The sequence below is a fragment of the Rhagoletis zephyria genome, unplaced genomic scaffold (genome assembly GCF_001687245.7).
Source record: "Rhagoletis zephyria isolate East Lansing unplaced genomic scaffold, Rhagoletis_zephyria_1.1 Rzeph_scaffold_00889, whole genome shotgun sequence".
NCBI lineage: Eukaryota > Metazoa > Arthropoda > Insecta > Diptera > Tephritidae > Rhagoletis > Rhagoletis zephyria.
In genome coordinates, this window is record NW_016157973.1 from 30,684 (window position 1) to 45,500 (window position 14,817).

Here is a 14,817-nt window from a genome sequence, read left to right on the forward strand (position 1 = left end):
TAAGTAGTATATTAAGCAACATTGATGGGCCTTCAACAAGTACTGCTAAGTCTTATAAACAATCTAGAACTAATTTTAGATTCCTCCCAGCGCAAGCGAAGGCTCGGATGTAGAATTTGGAGACATTAAAAAATCTGAAAAAATGTGGCATTCGAAACATGCCTAATTCATACCATATTTTTATTTACTGCATTTCTATATACATAAGTAAAACCTAAGTAAAATTTTATAAGGTCGAAACGAAATGCATACTATTCTTATGCTAATACCGATAGTCATTTTAGTTACATATCGCTATCTAAAAAGGTGAAAAGATACCAACTCCGTTTTTTCCAAAATTGAGTTTTTGATGCAGAATGGCAGGTAACACCAAACTACATTGATTTTTCGTCTGTCCTGAACAATTAAAAAAAATGGACTTGGCACCTTTTCACCCTTAGGTCACGATATATATTTTTTTTTCAATTTTCGAAAAGCATATCGTTGAATCTCCTCAGGTCATTTCCCTCAAGATTATGAATAAAGATGACTATTCGCTTCCTGCTTACTTCAAATTTCCATATCTAATTCCTAAGGCAGCTTTGGATTTCTTACCAATTCTAATCACCACACTGTCAAGTTTATTCCACACGCTTAGCTATGCAACCACAACGCCCCAAACGAAATTGCTGAGTGGCACGCAAAAGTAACCAGCTGCTGCTCGTTGCTAGCGCTGCAACACACAACACACCCATTGTTGCGGTGCTTTTATTTTTTTGATTTTTTTTTTGCTCCCAAGGCTAAACGAATTCTTACTAAGCAACGGCTGCTCTTGCAACACACACAACGCATACACTAAAATGCAGCAAGTTAATCGTGTATTAACCTTCGATTAAACATTAAAACTCCAGCCGCTACACTGGTTGAGACTTTTCGAGTTTGATTCGCGTTTTGTAAAGCTGCATTGGGGGTATTCATGAATGTTATATACTTTTGTAGAGAATTGCAAAATTGAACGATGGATATGTCTGAGCAAAAAAGTCGCTTTTTCCATAAATTGTTCATGAAAGTGACGCAAGTAAAAGGAATATGCATATGTCTAGGCAGGAGCGCGCCTGAAAATTTATCTGAGAGAAGATCCATTTTACAGGAGAGCACTTTGATAGACAAGACTTTTGGAATTTTTTTTCGGCAGAGAGCTATGATGGCCTACTTTTAGCTCGATGCATTTGGTACAGCGTGTGTTTCCAATTTCTGTATGTTTACCAAATAATAAGAGTAAATTTTCCCAAGCGCCCGTACGCCAAAATAGGCATTTATTTCAGTGATCACTTTTGCAGTCGATCCAAAATCTCATACCACCAAACTACTTCCTTGAAGTTTGGAAACAGAAAGTAGTCGAACGGAGGCTTAATCTGGAGAATATGCTGTATGAGTGAGCAATTGATAACCTAACTCATGCAATTTTGCCTTTGCGACCGATATTGGCCTGGTGGTAGAGTACTTATTTTTTCGCCAAATCCGGTGATTTTTGCTCTAAATCAATGTCGAGTCTGTCCAATAGTTCAGCTCTTCATTTGTAGTGACTACGCAGAAAAATAACAAGCCCACTGACTTATCAAACTGAAACTATGGTACGGCTTCGATACACACATTCTGTAGGAAATGATAATGTTCTCGGCTTGACAAAGTAAGCTCTTAAAATTCCATGTGCCCCAAAACTTATAGCTCTTAACTTTCGTTCAACGATGACTTTGTCAGAAACTATCAACAGGCAGTTTCAAGATCAGATTAGACCTTCATTGTGATACTCAGGAAAAGATTCCCCCAAGTCTGCCCCTGCATATCCTTAAACCATCTCGATCTTTTGTTTAATCTCTCCACGATCTCGAAAAAATGGGCAGCCTCAAATCCTGGGTCACGAATAACGTAGTGCGGACTTTCAAAAAGGAAGTAGTAAATCGGTTATATCTCGTTTTTGAGCGCCTCAAACTCGGCTGCAATGTGGCGTAGTGGCTAGTATTCCATTAGTAAATATGCTAGAGATAAGCTTTATGTTGAGTTTGGAGATCTTCAGTGAACTCTTTGTTATTTGGCGATGACCAGGGCGGGAGGGATGTCCCACACTTTGTCACATTAGATCACCTTTTTTAGTAGCTACTCTGATCTTATGAAAAATTTGTGAGAGCAGGAATCTGATAGGTTGGGTGGATGTATGCTTGAACTAAAAACGCATTTTTCGAAAGCTTTCTCTAAACCGGCGTCTCAGTAGTAAAGCTATTACACATGTCCATACACATATTGAGTTAGCCGACTTCTTATAACCGATCGACGATGTTGCCCAAGTGAATGTATGTACGCAGGCTCTTCCACATTTATCTTCATCAACAAACATTTGGCTCATTTATTAATGCGGTTATTAGGCGGTCAAGAATGCTTGATTCAATCGATTGACTTCAGTCCGATCAAAATAATTGATCGTCTGGGGCCTCCTTAAGGCACTCTTAGCAGCAGATCATTTCAAATACATCCTCGGACAGTCCATCAAATGCTGGCTGGGAAAGCATGGAATTACCACCTAAATAGTCCACCTCCTATTTCGAGAATACCCTTAATAGAGAGGTAAAGTGCCCGCAAACTGATGGCATGGATCGCTAGTATGTATGTAGTACGAAGTTGCCCAACCAGTTGAGTCTAATAAGTTATACGTGCGCTCACTTGATGCTGGAAGTTTTTGTTGTTGTTGCTGCTGCTCCTTCATGCCACTCTTATTGTAATGATGTGTGAATTTGTTATTTGTTGTCTTATTCACTTTGTAGAATACATATATTTTTTGCATTAGCTTGCTCAGTGTTTAGTACAATTCCGTAAATCAGTGATTCTGTTTGCCCACATACGTAAGTATACTATGTATGAATAGCAACATCATACATATGCATGTTTTTACATACATATATTTTGCTGTTGTTCTTAACTTTTTGTTGCCATAATCAGCATTGCACTCGAAATGCTTCAGTACGAGCGATTTTTTTGCCGGCCTTGTTTTTGCTGATTTGATCATTTTGCACCAAAAGCATCGTCGCACGCTTGCGCATTGCACCATAACAATTTATTCACGTATTTTGACATGTAAGCGAGCGTACTACATAGTACGTACTTTTTGGTACGTGCATCGTACGAGCATGTTTTAGTTGTTGCTGTTGCTCTGCCTATACATACATATGTATGTACATTTGCAACAGTGTCAAACGCACATCGCATACGCGCTGCCAAGCCTAGTCCAGTTTTGGTATCGTTCCTTTGATAAATGGCATAAATCGCAAGCAGAAATCACCAAAACGACAAACAAAACTTTGCAGCAGCAGGAGCAGCCCGACGCAGTGTATGAAGTCATCTGCCTTTCAACATGCCACATGTTGGTGAAACCCAACGAGCAATTTTGTTGGCGCTTGGTGTTGGGGTCTATATCTACAGGATAGTACTCACACATTAATGGTCTGAAAAAACTGACGATGAATAGAAATAATGGCGCGAGGTTATCCTCCAAATGCAGTCATAGGCCGCTATACGTAGGGCCCTTATATTCTGACTTCTCTTAGACGTAAAACCAACTCATAGTTCTGATAGAGACCACAAAATCAGAGATGCTAGCAGTACTCAGTTCAGTTAAGGAAAGTAGTATCGAATGGGGCGAATGTTCGCAGGACTACCTCAATGTAGAGCAGAGACATAGGTAATGTTCGTTGTGACCGATTCTATAAGCGTGCGTACCCATCAAGCAGTGGCCAGTATGTATTAACAGCGATTAAATGTCAAAGCAGTGGTCGCATCAATCGGAAGAGTAGGCTAGATCTACTCCTATCTATTTTAGACTAGATGGGTCGTGCTATGCTGCATATCGGCTCTGTAGACCATGAACGAAAGACACAAGATCACGCGGGAAGGAAAGAACGAAAATAGTTATTTTCCAGCTGCCGAAATCTCGACGCCATCTTTGTTGTAAGAAGTAAACAACGAAGAGAACGGAGAAAACCGCGAAATTTTTGAACGCATGATAAATCATTTTTATTATGCAAATTCTTCTATAAATCATGCCGTTGTGTTAAATTATTCTTTATCTTATGTGTACTCACGTTGTCACAAGCGAAAATGAATAAAATTGCAGTAAAAACCCACCACCAAATTGTAAACAACGAAGAAATGTAAACAAACGGTTAATGTCAAAATCGTTCAACTTTTTTCCTAAATGCGATTCTAACGGGCTAGTCTCCAGCCCGCGTGATCTTGTCTTTTTGGTTCATGTCTGTAGACCATATGCTATTACTATTTTCGGTAAAGTTATTCCCCAGTCAGATTTTGCAATGTAATAGCCCCTGTCTTAAGCGACGCTAATCGCAGACAAGGAGGTTCCCTTCGCAGTATTATTAAGATTTACCAATCTAAATAGATTTTTGATCCCAGTGGGGGCAGGAAAACTCACTCAGATCCCCAATTTGTCGTTGGCCGTTCTCATAATTCCTTATATGTGGAGGTATGAATGGGTCGTATCACTACTGAAATCCGCGAACCAAGACTCATTATCTACTACCACTGAAGACACTCGATTCCGTACTAATTTGATGTGCGACCTAACGCCAGCTACAGCTACAACACGACCGTAGCTATTAACGCCTCAAAACGACCAGAAAACTCCTGACTTTCGCCGAAACCGCCTTGTCAGGAAACTGTCGTAGAATACTTCGTTAGACTTGTCGAAAACCTTTGACACCGAATGTCACTCCACGGTGCTAGAGCTCATTTAGAAATTCTCTCTTCCAGTGGTACTAAAACGCTTAAATACGATTTATCTGACTGGTCGACAGTTGTCACTATTTTTTCCAGCTCAAACTTCTAAGCCTAGTCCACAGGGTTTAGACCTCTGCACACTGCTGTTTAAATTCTATTACCTCAGGCTTTCACAGTCAACCAAGGGGATTTTCATTGACCTCATGCGCTGACGACCTGTATTTGGATGAACACAGTGCGTGGAGTTCCCTCATTTGGTCGGCTGGTTCTAAATTATGCTGCGTCAGTTTAGTCAGCGCGGACTAGTATGATGCAGTGGATAAAGCTAAAAGACTAAAAAGCCAAAACAGCGCACTGTGTTCTGCGACGAGATGTCTTCCGAATGACATTCGAATACCATCCGCAAAGTGCAGCCTCAGTGATCTCAACAATTTTATGCACAGCTAGCAAATTTAGATATACAAACAGCTACTTGGTGGAAGCAGAGGAAGCTCCTAGGCATCTCAATAAACTCACGGCCGAGATGCGGACATACACCACACAACAAATGGAGCCAACCATGCTGCGGCGGGCAATAATCGATATTCAATGAGAGACCCTTACCATTTTTACGAGCCTTCGCCTTGTGAATGTCCACATGGGGGCTCAGCCGCCCACCCATCGCAGAGGAAGATCTTCAGCTATCCTGAGAGACCCGCGTAACTCTAATACAGTTAAGTTCTGGACGCAGTAGGTGCTTTTTACTGCTAGTTATTTAAACCTGGTTCAACATATCCAACATGTCCGGCTTTTGAAGATACCCCGCATGATACCAATCACCTCTTTCCACTTGGTTCGACCTTGCCGTTAGTTCAGCTTGACGACAACAACTAAGTGAATTAGGCAGGGCTTTGTAATGCTGCTACAACAACAAAAACATCAATTTTTTGGTAAACCTACATAATTTTGAACATTTCACATATTACCCGACGGTTTTTGTAAATTTGTAGTTTTCTTTGTTGGGTTGCGCTGTTGTCCATTGTCAGCAGCCAAATACATGAATTTACAATATTTACATAAGTCTGCACATTTATACAGATATATGCTTCGCAGAGCAAAATTAACTGACGCGCACGAATTTCGCGCGTTTGCACATCCTCTTGCAACCGCTGCAATTTGCTTTATCCCCTTTAGCACCCAGTCAAAGCATCAAACTGCCGGACGTGCGACTAAATGCTGCCTGTGCTGCCGGTGTGAATGGATGCGAAGTTTTGCAAAAAAAAAAAAATAGAAAAAACACAAACAAAAAGTGGTACGTAAATGTGGTTGCTTTTGCCCGCCAGACTTTGATGAGCGGTCAACCGGGAAGGCGCGTAAATTTGAACCTCAGCACCCGGCTGTTTGTATGCACGCGCCACAAAAAAATTATGTGCCTGTGTATATGCGTTCGACTGCATTAAGCTTAATTTTTCAGGTATGCACATACAAATACATATATAAATAGTAGGGTACATCACCAAAAAAGGTGCGGTTTTCTACCGGTATATAAAATTTATAATTGAAGACCACTCTTCATACAAAACAAGTAATTTTTAGCAAAAAAAAACCGACTTCAACTCTCATATAAAAAAATATATATATATATATATCTCATGATCCGCTGATCGGATCTTAACGGATTAGTATGGGACCACCTCTGAGACACTACCTTTCCGATGCAAAAAGAATTATCGAAATCGGTTGACGTGGTCCAAAGTTATGCGGTAACATACATAAAAAAAAAAAATATTCCGACGAATTGATAACCTCCTCCTTTTTCGGAAGTCGGTTAAAAAAAAAAAAACAATTAAAATAGGCACTGTTTTTCCATCGGAAATATAAAGTTTGTTATATTTTAAGACTTCCGACCAAATATTTCGTGAAAAATTTTTAAATTTACGTGAGCTAAACCGATTTGAACTTTTACAAATCTATTTTATTCCGTTAATAAAATTTTTAAACATTTACGCAAACCTTTTAAGCTTAAATTCTGTCTTGATCTGAGGTGATTTAAAAAAAAAAATATTTTCAAAATAATTTTATTTATGAAAATCTCGATTTATGGGAGTATTTTCCAATAGGTCTGGCGCACGTAAATGGAAATATTTTGCCGAAACATTTTGGCGGGACTCTTAAAATATAACCAATTTTATAAGTCCGATGGACTCTGCCGATTTTTTTTTCTCTGGAAAGTTATGCACTCTAATACATAGTATGAATTTACATTTGCATATGAATAAATATGATTGCTCACATCATCGCATGTCGATTAAATTTTTTCCTAGCAGCTTTTCCGCTTGAACTGTACGCAGCAGCGTATTAGATTATCCATTATACATTATCTTTTGATTTGATTTTAATAATAATATTTTTAATACTACGTACATGCAGTTGTCCACAAAATAATAGGAGTGCGATATTTTGACCAGTTTTGGCTATTTATCTTTTGTTTATTTAATGTTTATTTTTTTTGTTTTACGTCTTGCTTGTTATACAACAAACACCATATAAATTCAGATTTCAAACTTTATACAAAAATTACAAAAAGTATAAAAAATCAAAAAATTCTCACCAAAATTTCAAACTTTTTAATCAGAATCTTGAGAAAAAAATTTGTTATGCAGTTTTGTAGCCCCTTCAATTCAAGTATAATAAAGTGCAAAAATTCTCAAAAATCAGCAGAATTTTTTAGCAACTTGAAACTTGCACTTCATTATGCTAGAATTGAATGAGCTACAAAACTACATACCAAACTAAAAATTCTGATTAAAAAGTTTGAATTTTTGTTGAAAATTTGCAGATTTTTTATAATTTTTGTACAAAGTTTGGTGTTTGTTGTAAAACCAGCTAGACTTTTATAAAAAAAAAAATAATAAACATTATCGTACTGCTATTATTTTGTGGACAAGTGTACATATAAAATATTTCAGCAGATAAGCACTTAAAAAGGTGTGATTGACAGACAGACGCATGCCGCTATGGCCGGTCACATCCATATGCGGTCCATCCGTCAAAGTTTGCTATGTTGCTGCAATGCTGTAATTCGAGATTTTTCTGTGAGCACGCCACACAGGTTGCTGATGCTGGTGCTGTGCCCGGTAGTTGACTGCAACATGTGCCATAATGCACTGCAACGAAGCGTCCAAACGAAACAGGGACTTTAGCAAAGCATCATTTTTTCTTCGCATGTGAATGAACGCACGTATGGGTTGTGTGTGCGTTTTTGTATTTCCCGTAAATCACATTTGCGCATGCAGCTCGCACTTCTGCTTTCGCCTGCTATTTGCAACTCGTCAGCGTCCATCTATTGTCAAATTAGTTTGAATGCATTGCATTTCCGTGCAAGGTGTATACTATGTACTCGCGTCGACTTTCATTAGCTGCTGTTTGACTGCGTCCTCAGCAATCAGATGCGACTTGTAATTACTTAATGAAGCTTTTTATCATTTAATTTTTTATGACTGGCCATTTGTGTACATATAACGGTTCTGCTGTAATAACTCAACTTCACATGTGTACTTTTTAATTATCCCCTGCCATAATGACTTAAACTAGACTTTGTACTAGTCAACCCAATATTTTGTTAAACAGGGTTGTTAAACAGTTCAAATCCGACCGACTTATGGCTCGAAAAAAGGTTCAGGGTTACATGATCGCCAAAAGGCTAAGGGAATTATGACCACACTAACCAAGAATCCGAACATTTCGGGATGGAAATTCGCAAGTAAGGATAAGTCATTTTTGTGTAGAAGTAAGAGGAAACTTAAGGTGGAAGATTTACTTGGTAGGGGTTAGCAATAGATCTATCTATCTAGATCTTATTCTTTCTTTTTTGAGCTCTTCACTAATCGTGCTGGGGCCCACTGCCGAGAAAACTTCTCTCAAGGGGACTCCGCATAAGTGGAGTTATGTATGTGCCTGACAACCCCGAGGACCCTAGTCAATGGCCTCGGGAGCTGAGTAGAAGCTCAAATTCAAGGTCTGACCAGATACTTAATTCTGGTACGGGGGAAAGACGCCTTCACAGTTTACTCTGGCCTGTTCTTGGATACGGGCCCATGGGAAGTATTGTGGTGGCTGTTGTTTAATACCCGAATGTGGGTAGACCCAGAGGCTTTAGATAGGCTTCAAGCCCTACCCAGGTGGTTAAAATGTCTGCCCCATACTGTCGCTGTGCTTTCGAGCGCCGTGGGGTTATGCCATCGTCGGCAATGACATAGAACTCCTACGCCTACCTATCGGCACATAAAGCCGACACAATTTGGAATAAATGTATCGCTGACATGTCTAACAATACGATTCGATTATGCTTGCGTCCAGTCGGTGTCGCATTTCGGAACACCGAATACCTTTTTCTAAGATCTGGTTAGCGGGAGATTTGGTTGGTCTTTTAGTTACCTGTCGTTGTTGTTGTAGCGATACTAGTAAGCCCTGCCCAAATCGGCTAGTCTAAAAATCGTTGTCGTCATGCTCAACTAATGGCAGGATGTGGAAACATGCTGTTTCGACGGAGAGTGAAAGGGGTGTTAAGTGAGTATCGTTTAAGGAAGCAAGTGCAGAAGTGTTTGGTGGGGTCGTGTGCGATGCCTTCACAAGCCGGACACTTATTAGGTATGTCGCTTCTCTCGAGGCAGTTGAGGTTTTTCGTCTCCGATGATAATTCTCATGAGAATTATTCTGATCGGTTACGAGAATCCTTACCTTTAAAAGTTTTTAGTGATCAAACCAAAGTAGAAAAAAAGGAATTAGTTTGAAACTAGTCAGTAGCTTCGATCATCCGAGGTGAAATATAAGTACATAGGTGAAAGTTTTTTCTTTAATCTGTTCAAAAATGACTGCTATAGGTTTGGAAGAGTGCTCACGAAAGAACTCGTTGGGATGTTATTCTAACTTGGTAAGCAAACACAAATAAGTACATACGTACAAACCTACATGTGTATACGCACATAAAGTACTAAATACATACCCTTTAGATATGTACGTAGCTTAGGAATGCAGTAAACATTATTTTTATCAACCACGTAGTTCCACGTACTAATCTAACGTAACTTGTTGCTGACAGCAGTCGGTCAGTCGTATAGGAGAAATTCATTATATTTGTGTAAATTTAATGTATTTTATTATTTTTTTCTTTAGCTCATGGCGTTGCTTTTTATGTTCTGTTTCGGAATTATGCTGTGGTGTATGCATTTAGCATGTTTATGCATTTTTTGGTTGGTTTTTGTAAATTGTTTATGATTTACTGCATATGTACCAACATATTTATATACGGATTTTGATTGCTTCATCGTGCTTTATTTATGAAGCACGTTTAGCTAGAATAATGGAGAGCAAGTGAAAAGAATGCAAAATATAATTTCAATTGGCTATGCTTTTTATTATTAAATTCTCCATGCAACGTATTTGCTTTATTTGTTTTTTTATATCAACAAAATATTTAGCTAAACGCTAATGCTACCAATTAAAATGCATATTTTAAAAACTAAATTTTAAGTTTACTGCCACAAAAAAAATTTTAAGCAAAACTAGTCAAATACATATGTAGGTACTAAAATTGTATGTAAGGTCTGCCATTTTCAAATATTTTCGCTAGACGGTAAACGAACAGTTTTCAAGACCACCCTCAGTGGATATTAAAAAAAATTTGCTCGGGAGCTGAAAGTAAGCCCAAAAACTGTATCAAGAGTGTTGAAGACCTTTAAGAAGCACTTGGTTGTTACTCGGAAGCCAGACATTTATTTATTTTTTTTTTAATTAAATTTTTAGAAACTTATTTTATTTTTTCGTTTTTAATTAATTTTTTTTTTGTGGTTGGGCTGTTATAGGTTAAAAAAGTATATGTATATTTTTTTAATTTCATTTAATTTTTAGGAACTTATTTGATTTTTTCTTTTTTAAATAATTTTTTATTAGTTGTTTAGTTAAATTTGCTTTTAATTTTCAGATTTTATTGTGTAAATAAGAAAAATAATTTCTTAACTTACATTTATTTTTTAGAAATTTATTTTTTATTTAAAAGTGGGTAATTGAATTTTCTTTTAATGTTTAGGTTTTATTGTTTTAAAAGGATTTTTTTTTTATCTCATTTAATATTTTGGATCTTATTAATTTTTTTAATTGTTTTTTTTTTTTTAAATAAAAATATCTTTAATCTAATTTAATTTTAAGTACTATTTCATCTTTTTTGATTATTATTTTTTTCTTTTTCCAATTTGATTTATTTATTAATTTTACTTGTTTTAAAAAGGAAAAATATGTATGATTATTTAATTTACGTTTGTATGATTATTTAATTTAATTTAATTAAAAAAAAAACGTATTGCTAAAGGCGAACAACATAACGCTAAGACCTCCTCGTTAGCAGATCTTTCAGTCAGTCTTTCGAAAGACTGTGGTCAGTTGAAAGACAGTTGCCAGAATTGCCCTGTAAATGTACAATAAAAAATTTAATTAAATAATTAGTTAAACATGAGCTTTATTTTTAATTTTCGAGTTTTCGAGTTTACCCCCGGCAATTTTTTTAACTTATTAAATATCAAATGTATTGATACCCTTCCATCGAATGTTAATAATATCAAAAAATCAAACTAGGTAAAAACCTAAGCGATTTTTTTTCGAAAATTGATTTTTGAAACATGTTAAGAAAATGTCACTTATGTTTTTTTCGCGATGTTTTCTTAATGCGTGAAAGAAAGTAATAAATACTTTAAAAATTTACAATTTTAAATTTATTAGAAATTTGCAATAATACTTTTTTTTTGTTCTTTTCTACTTTCAGACATGGCACAAGACATGTTTCAAGTGCACAGAATGTGGCATGACATTGAATATGAAAACATACAAAGGATACAACAAATTGCCATATTGCGAAGCGTAAGTACAATACTAAGCATACATATGTATACTCAGAGTCATTTGAATAGCAGGGTATGATCCTCAGTATGCACAGTTTTCCTTTTGTTTCTTTAATATTCATTAATTTTGTGGAAAAATGTAGCATCATATTCTACTTGTAAAACCGATTTTAAAATTTTATAAAAATGGTCTGCAGTGCATAAGTTAACAATATTTTTAGAAAAATTTCGGATTTGCAGTTTTGTAGCCCATTAAATTTTAGCATAATAAATTGCATGTTTCAAGTGGCTACAAAATATCGTTGATTTTTGACAATTATTTTTTTTTGTTGACAATGCTGCGCATTTTCTTCGATGTAAAAATTTTGTCGAGCATACTTTGCTACATTTTTATAAATAAATTATGAATATTAAACAAACAAAAGGGAAACTGTACATACCGAAGATCAAAAGAATGGGCTACTCAAATGACGCATTGTGTACATATCTATCTTCACTACGATTTATTAAATAAAATTAGCTATAATTTTATTGCACCAAATTTAGTTACTGTGTGAAAATGTGTGCGCCCGGGAATTTACGCCATATGCTACTCGGTTTATGCACCTACTAAAAATAATTACCTACTATTATTATTATACTATACACACAAAAAGTTTATGAGGCAATTATCTCCCAAGTGTATATTTACTTAAATACTACATAATAAACTTCAGCTGCATTAATACATATTTAGGTATTTACATAAAAATATGTGTTTGTGCCATTGACATAGTTACAACAGATAACACAATATACTTTTGAGTTTAATTGGTCTTTCTCATAGCTGCTATTCATGAAATTTGCTGTATTAGGTTTGAGAAGTCTAACTACTATTTTTGAAACGCTTTTTATCTTATCTGCTAAGTCTGTGATAAAGGCATTTTTACAACAGTAAACGCTTTCGTATACAGTGCATGGGGATAGAGAAATTCCCATTGGTTGTTTGTGCATACAGAATTCTTGAATTCCTAAGTTTTTACGTAAATTAAACAAATGATAATGCGACAACTACTTATACATTGATAATATGTATGTATGTATTAAGCTAAATTTATTCTAACGTTTAATGGAATATAGCAGAGATAACCTCAACTCAGGAGCTCTCTAGGAGGACCACTCCTATATATTCGATTTAAGGACCAACTGAAATCTGTAGCGTCTGTCTACGAAGAATTACCTTGGAAGACTGTACGACTTTTATATTTACTAAAGATTTGGGCATGGATTTAGAACTCGCCACTAAAATATGTGCTATTGAAAAAAAAATCACCAAGTGTTAAAAAGACTATAGACTATAGTGTAAGTAAGGAGATCCAGACCCTCATTCTTAAATTTCTATTTTCCCGGTCAGGCGATGTTTCAGAGAATGCGACCTATACACTATCCAACAATTGCGACGACATTGTAGGCGAAACGTAAGAGCTAGCGATGTAAACTACAGCTGGCATTTAAATGAGAGCAGACGCCTTCTATCCGTGATGTAGAGGGTCTTCTTCGCCATGTATTGTTGTTGTTGTCATAACATATTGCCAGTTCTTGGCTAGATATGAATCTGGATCGTTTCGGCTACTTAAAGCTGAAGGAATAGTTGTTTTTGTATCAGCATACAAATGTCTCCGAAGGGGTTTTTTGGGAACGGGCGTCATCTACTATGACCGATTCCTCTGGGCCGCCTATCGGCGAGATTTGCCACACTGAGGGGCGTGGCATCCGTCAAGCTCTTTTATTGGATATAGTATGAAACTATGGTAGAAGAAGGAGTCTTTCCCCATAGTCCGATAATACAGCCACCATAATACTTAATACTGAGACCGATAGACTTCGCCGGGGACCAAAACAATGTACACTGCATAACTATTAGGTTTCAGCATAGTAGTAGGTAGTAGGATTTAGTAAGTTTAAGCGGGCCTGAAACAACTCCTTTGCGTTTTAGTTTATGAAAGTTGAACACCGAGATCATTCGACTAGACACCTTTGGACTTCTTTATGAGGCTACTCAAATGACCTTATTTATGCGAATAAACTTCAAACTCGTGAACCTATATTTTTTAAGGATCAATATTTAAAGACTTTCCAGAAATTCCGAAACCCCCTAAGGCACATACTTACATATGAACCCATTTTCGCATTTTTACTTTAGTGCATTAATAAAAGAAATTGATCTTCTCCGACAGTCGGGCAGCCCTGAAAGCTGAGAGGGTTATCATCGGCCTCTGTCTAATTGGCTTACACGCCATGATGCTGCAGGTAAATACAGCGGGTCATTATCGTAAATGCAAGAATATAGGAGAAGAGGGAAGCCACTGTCCGGCTTTGAGCATAGAATTACGCCCACATGGGAAACTATCCGTTTAAGGCCTTGCAGAAATCTTGCAGCTAGAAATATGTAGCTTTTTAAGCGGGTCTACGTGTGCGAAGAATCTGTTCTCCAATTATTTTAACTTACCAGCATAAACTCAACTATTGATTGTTGCGATCGAATTATCAATCGGCTTAATAAAGCTGTCAGAAATAAATAAAATTAAAAATTAAATAAACTATTTTGGCCTCGGTAGGTAACTGGAAAGCGGGCCTTCTGTAAGGTTAAAAAACCAACCTTAAACCAATCTTTACTAAATTTACTCGTAAGATGCTTCAAATGTGGCTACGCTGTGAAAAAGTAAATGAACATTTAAATTAACAACTTACAACATTTAAAGCACCACTTGCAAATTGAAAATTCTCAAACTTATCTACTTATAGCTCAACAAATTTCATTGCATTGCCAATGGGGAAATCAATTTTCAGTTGTTTGAAATATTTGAATATGCATCTCAACTTTTCGAATGAATGTACATAGGTACTGGCTATACATGCACGTACATGCACGTACATGTGTAAATAATGATTTTAATTGCCATTTTCAAAGCATTTGTACGAGTTGTAAGAGGAGATAATTTTGAGTGGAATAAAATACTCTATTACACCCTTGGGAGTTGATGAGGTGAAAATTTATGTATATCTACATACCTACATTTTTATGTATGTACATACTAGAGCTCGGGCAATTCGGTTAATCGATTAACCGAATTATTCGAATCTGACTGAAGTCGACTACTGTTAATCGGTTAGCAATATTCGAGTAGTCGAAAGCTGTCGA

General features: G+C 36.6%; 1 protein-coding gene across 2 annotated transcripts in view; it reads left to right on the top strand.

Moving 5' to 3' along the window:
• The window catches only part of Lasp (LIM and SH3 domain protein Lasp), a 64,282-nt gene that overhangs the window by 14,767 nt on the left and 34,698 nt on the right, over positions 1-14,817 (top strand). For both annotated transcript variants that reach the window (XM_017614745.1, XM_017614744.1), the window contains exon 2: positions 11,561-11,655. In XM_017614745.1, the coding sequence (XP_017470234.1) occupies positions 11,561-11,655 (95 nt within the window). The remainder of the gene's footprint in view (positions 1-11,560; positions 11,656-14,817) is intronic.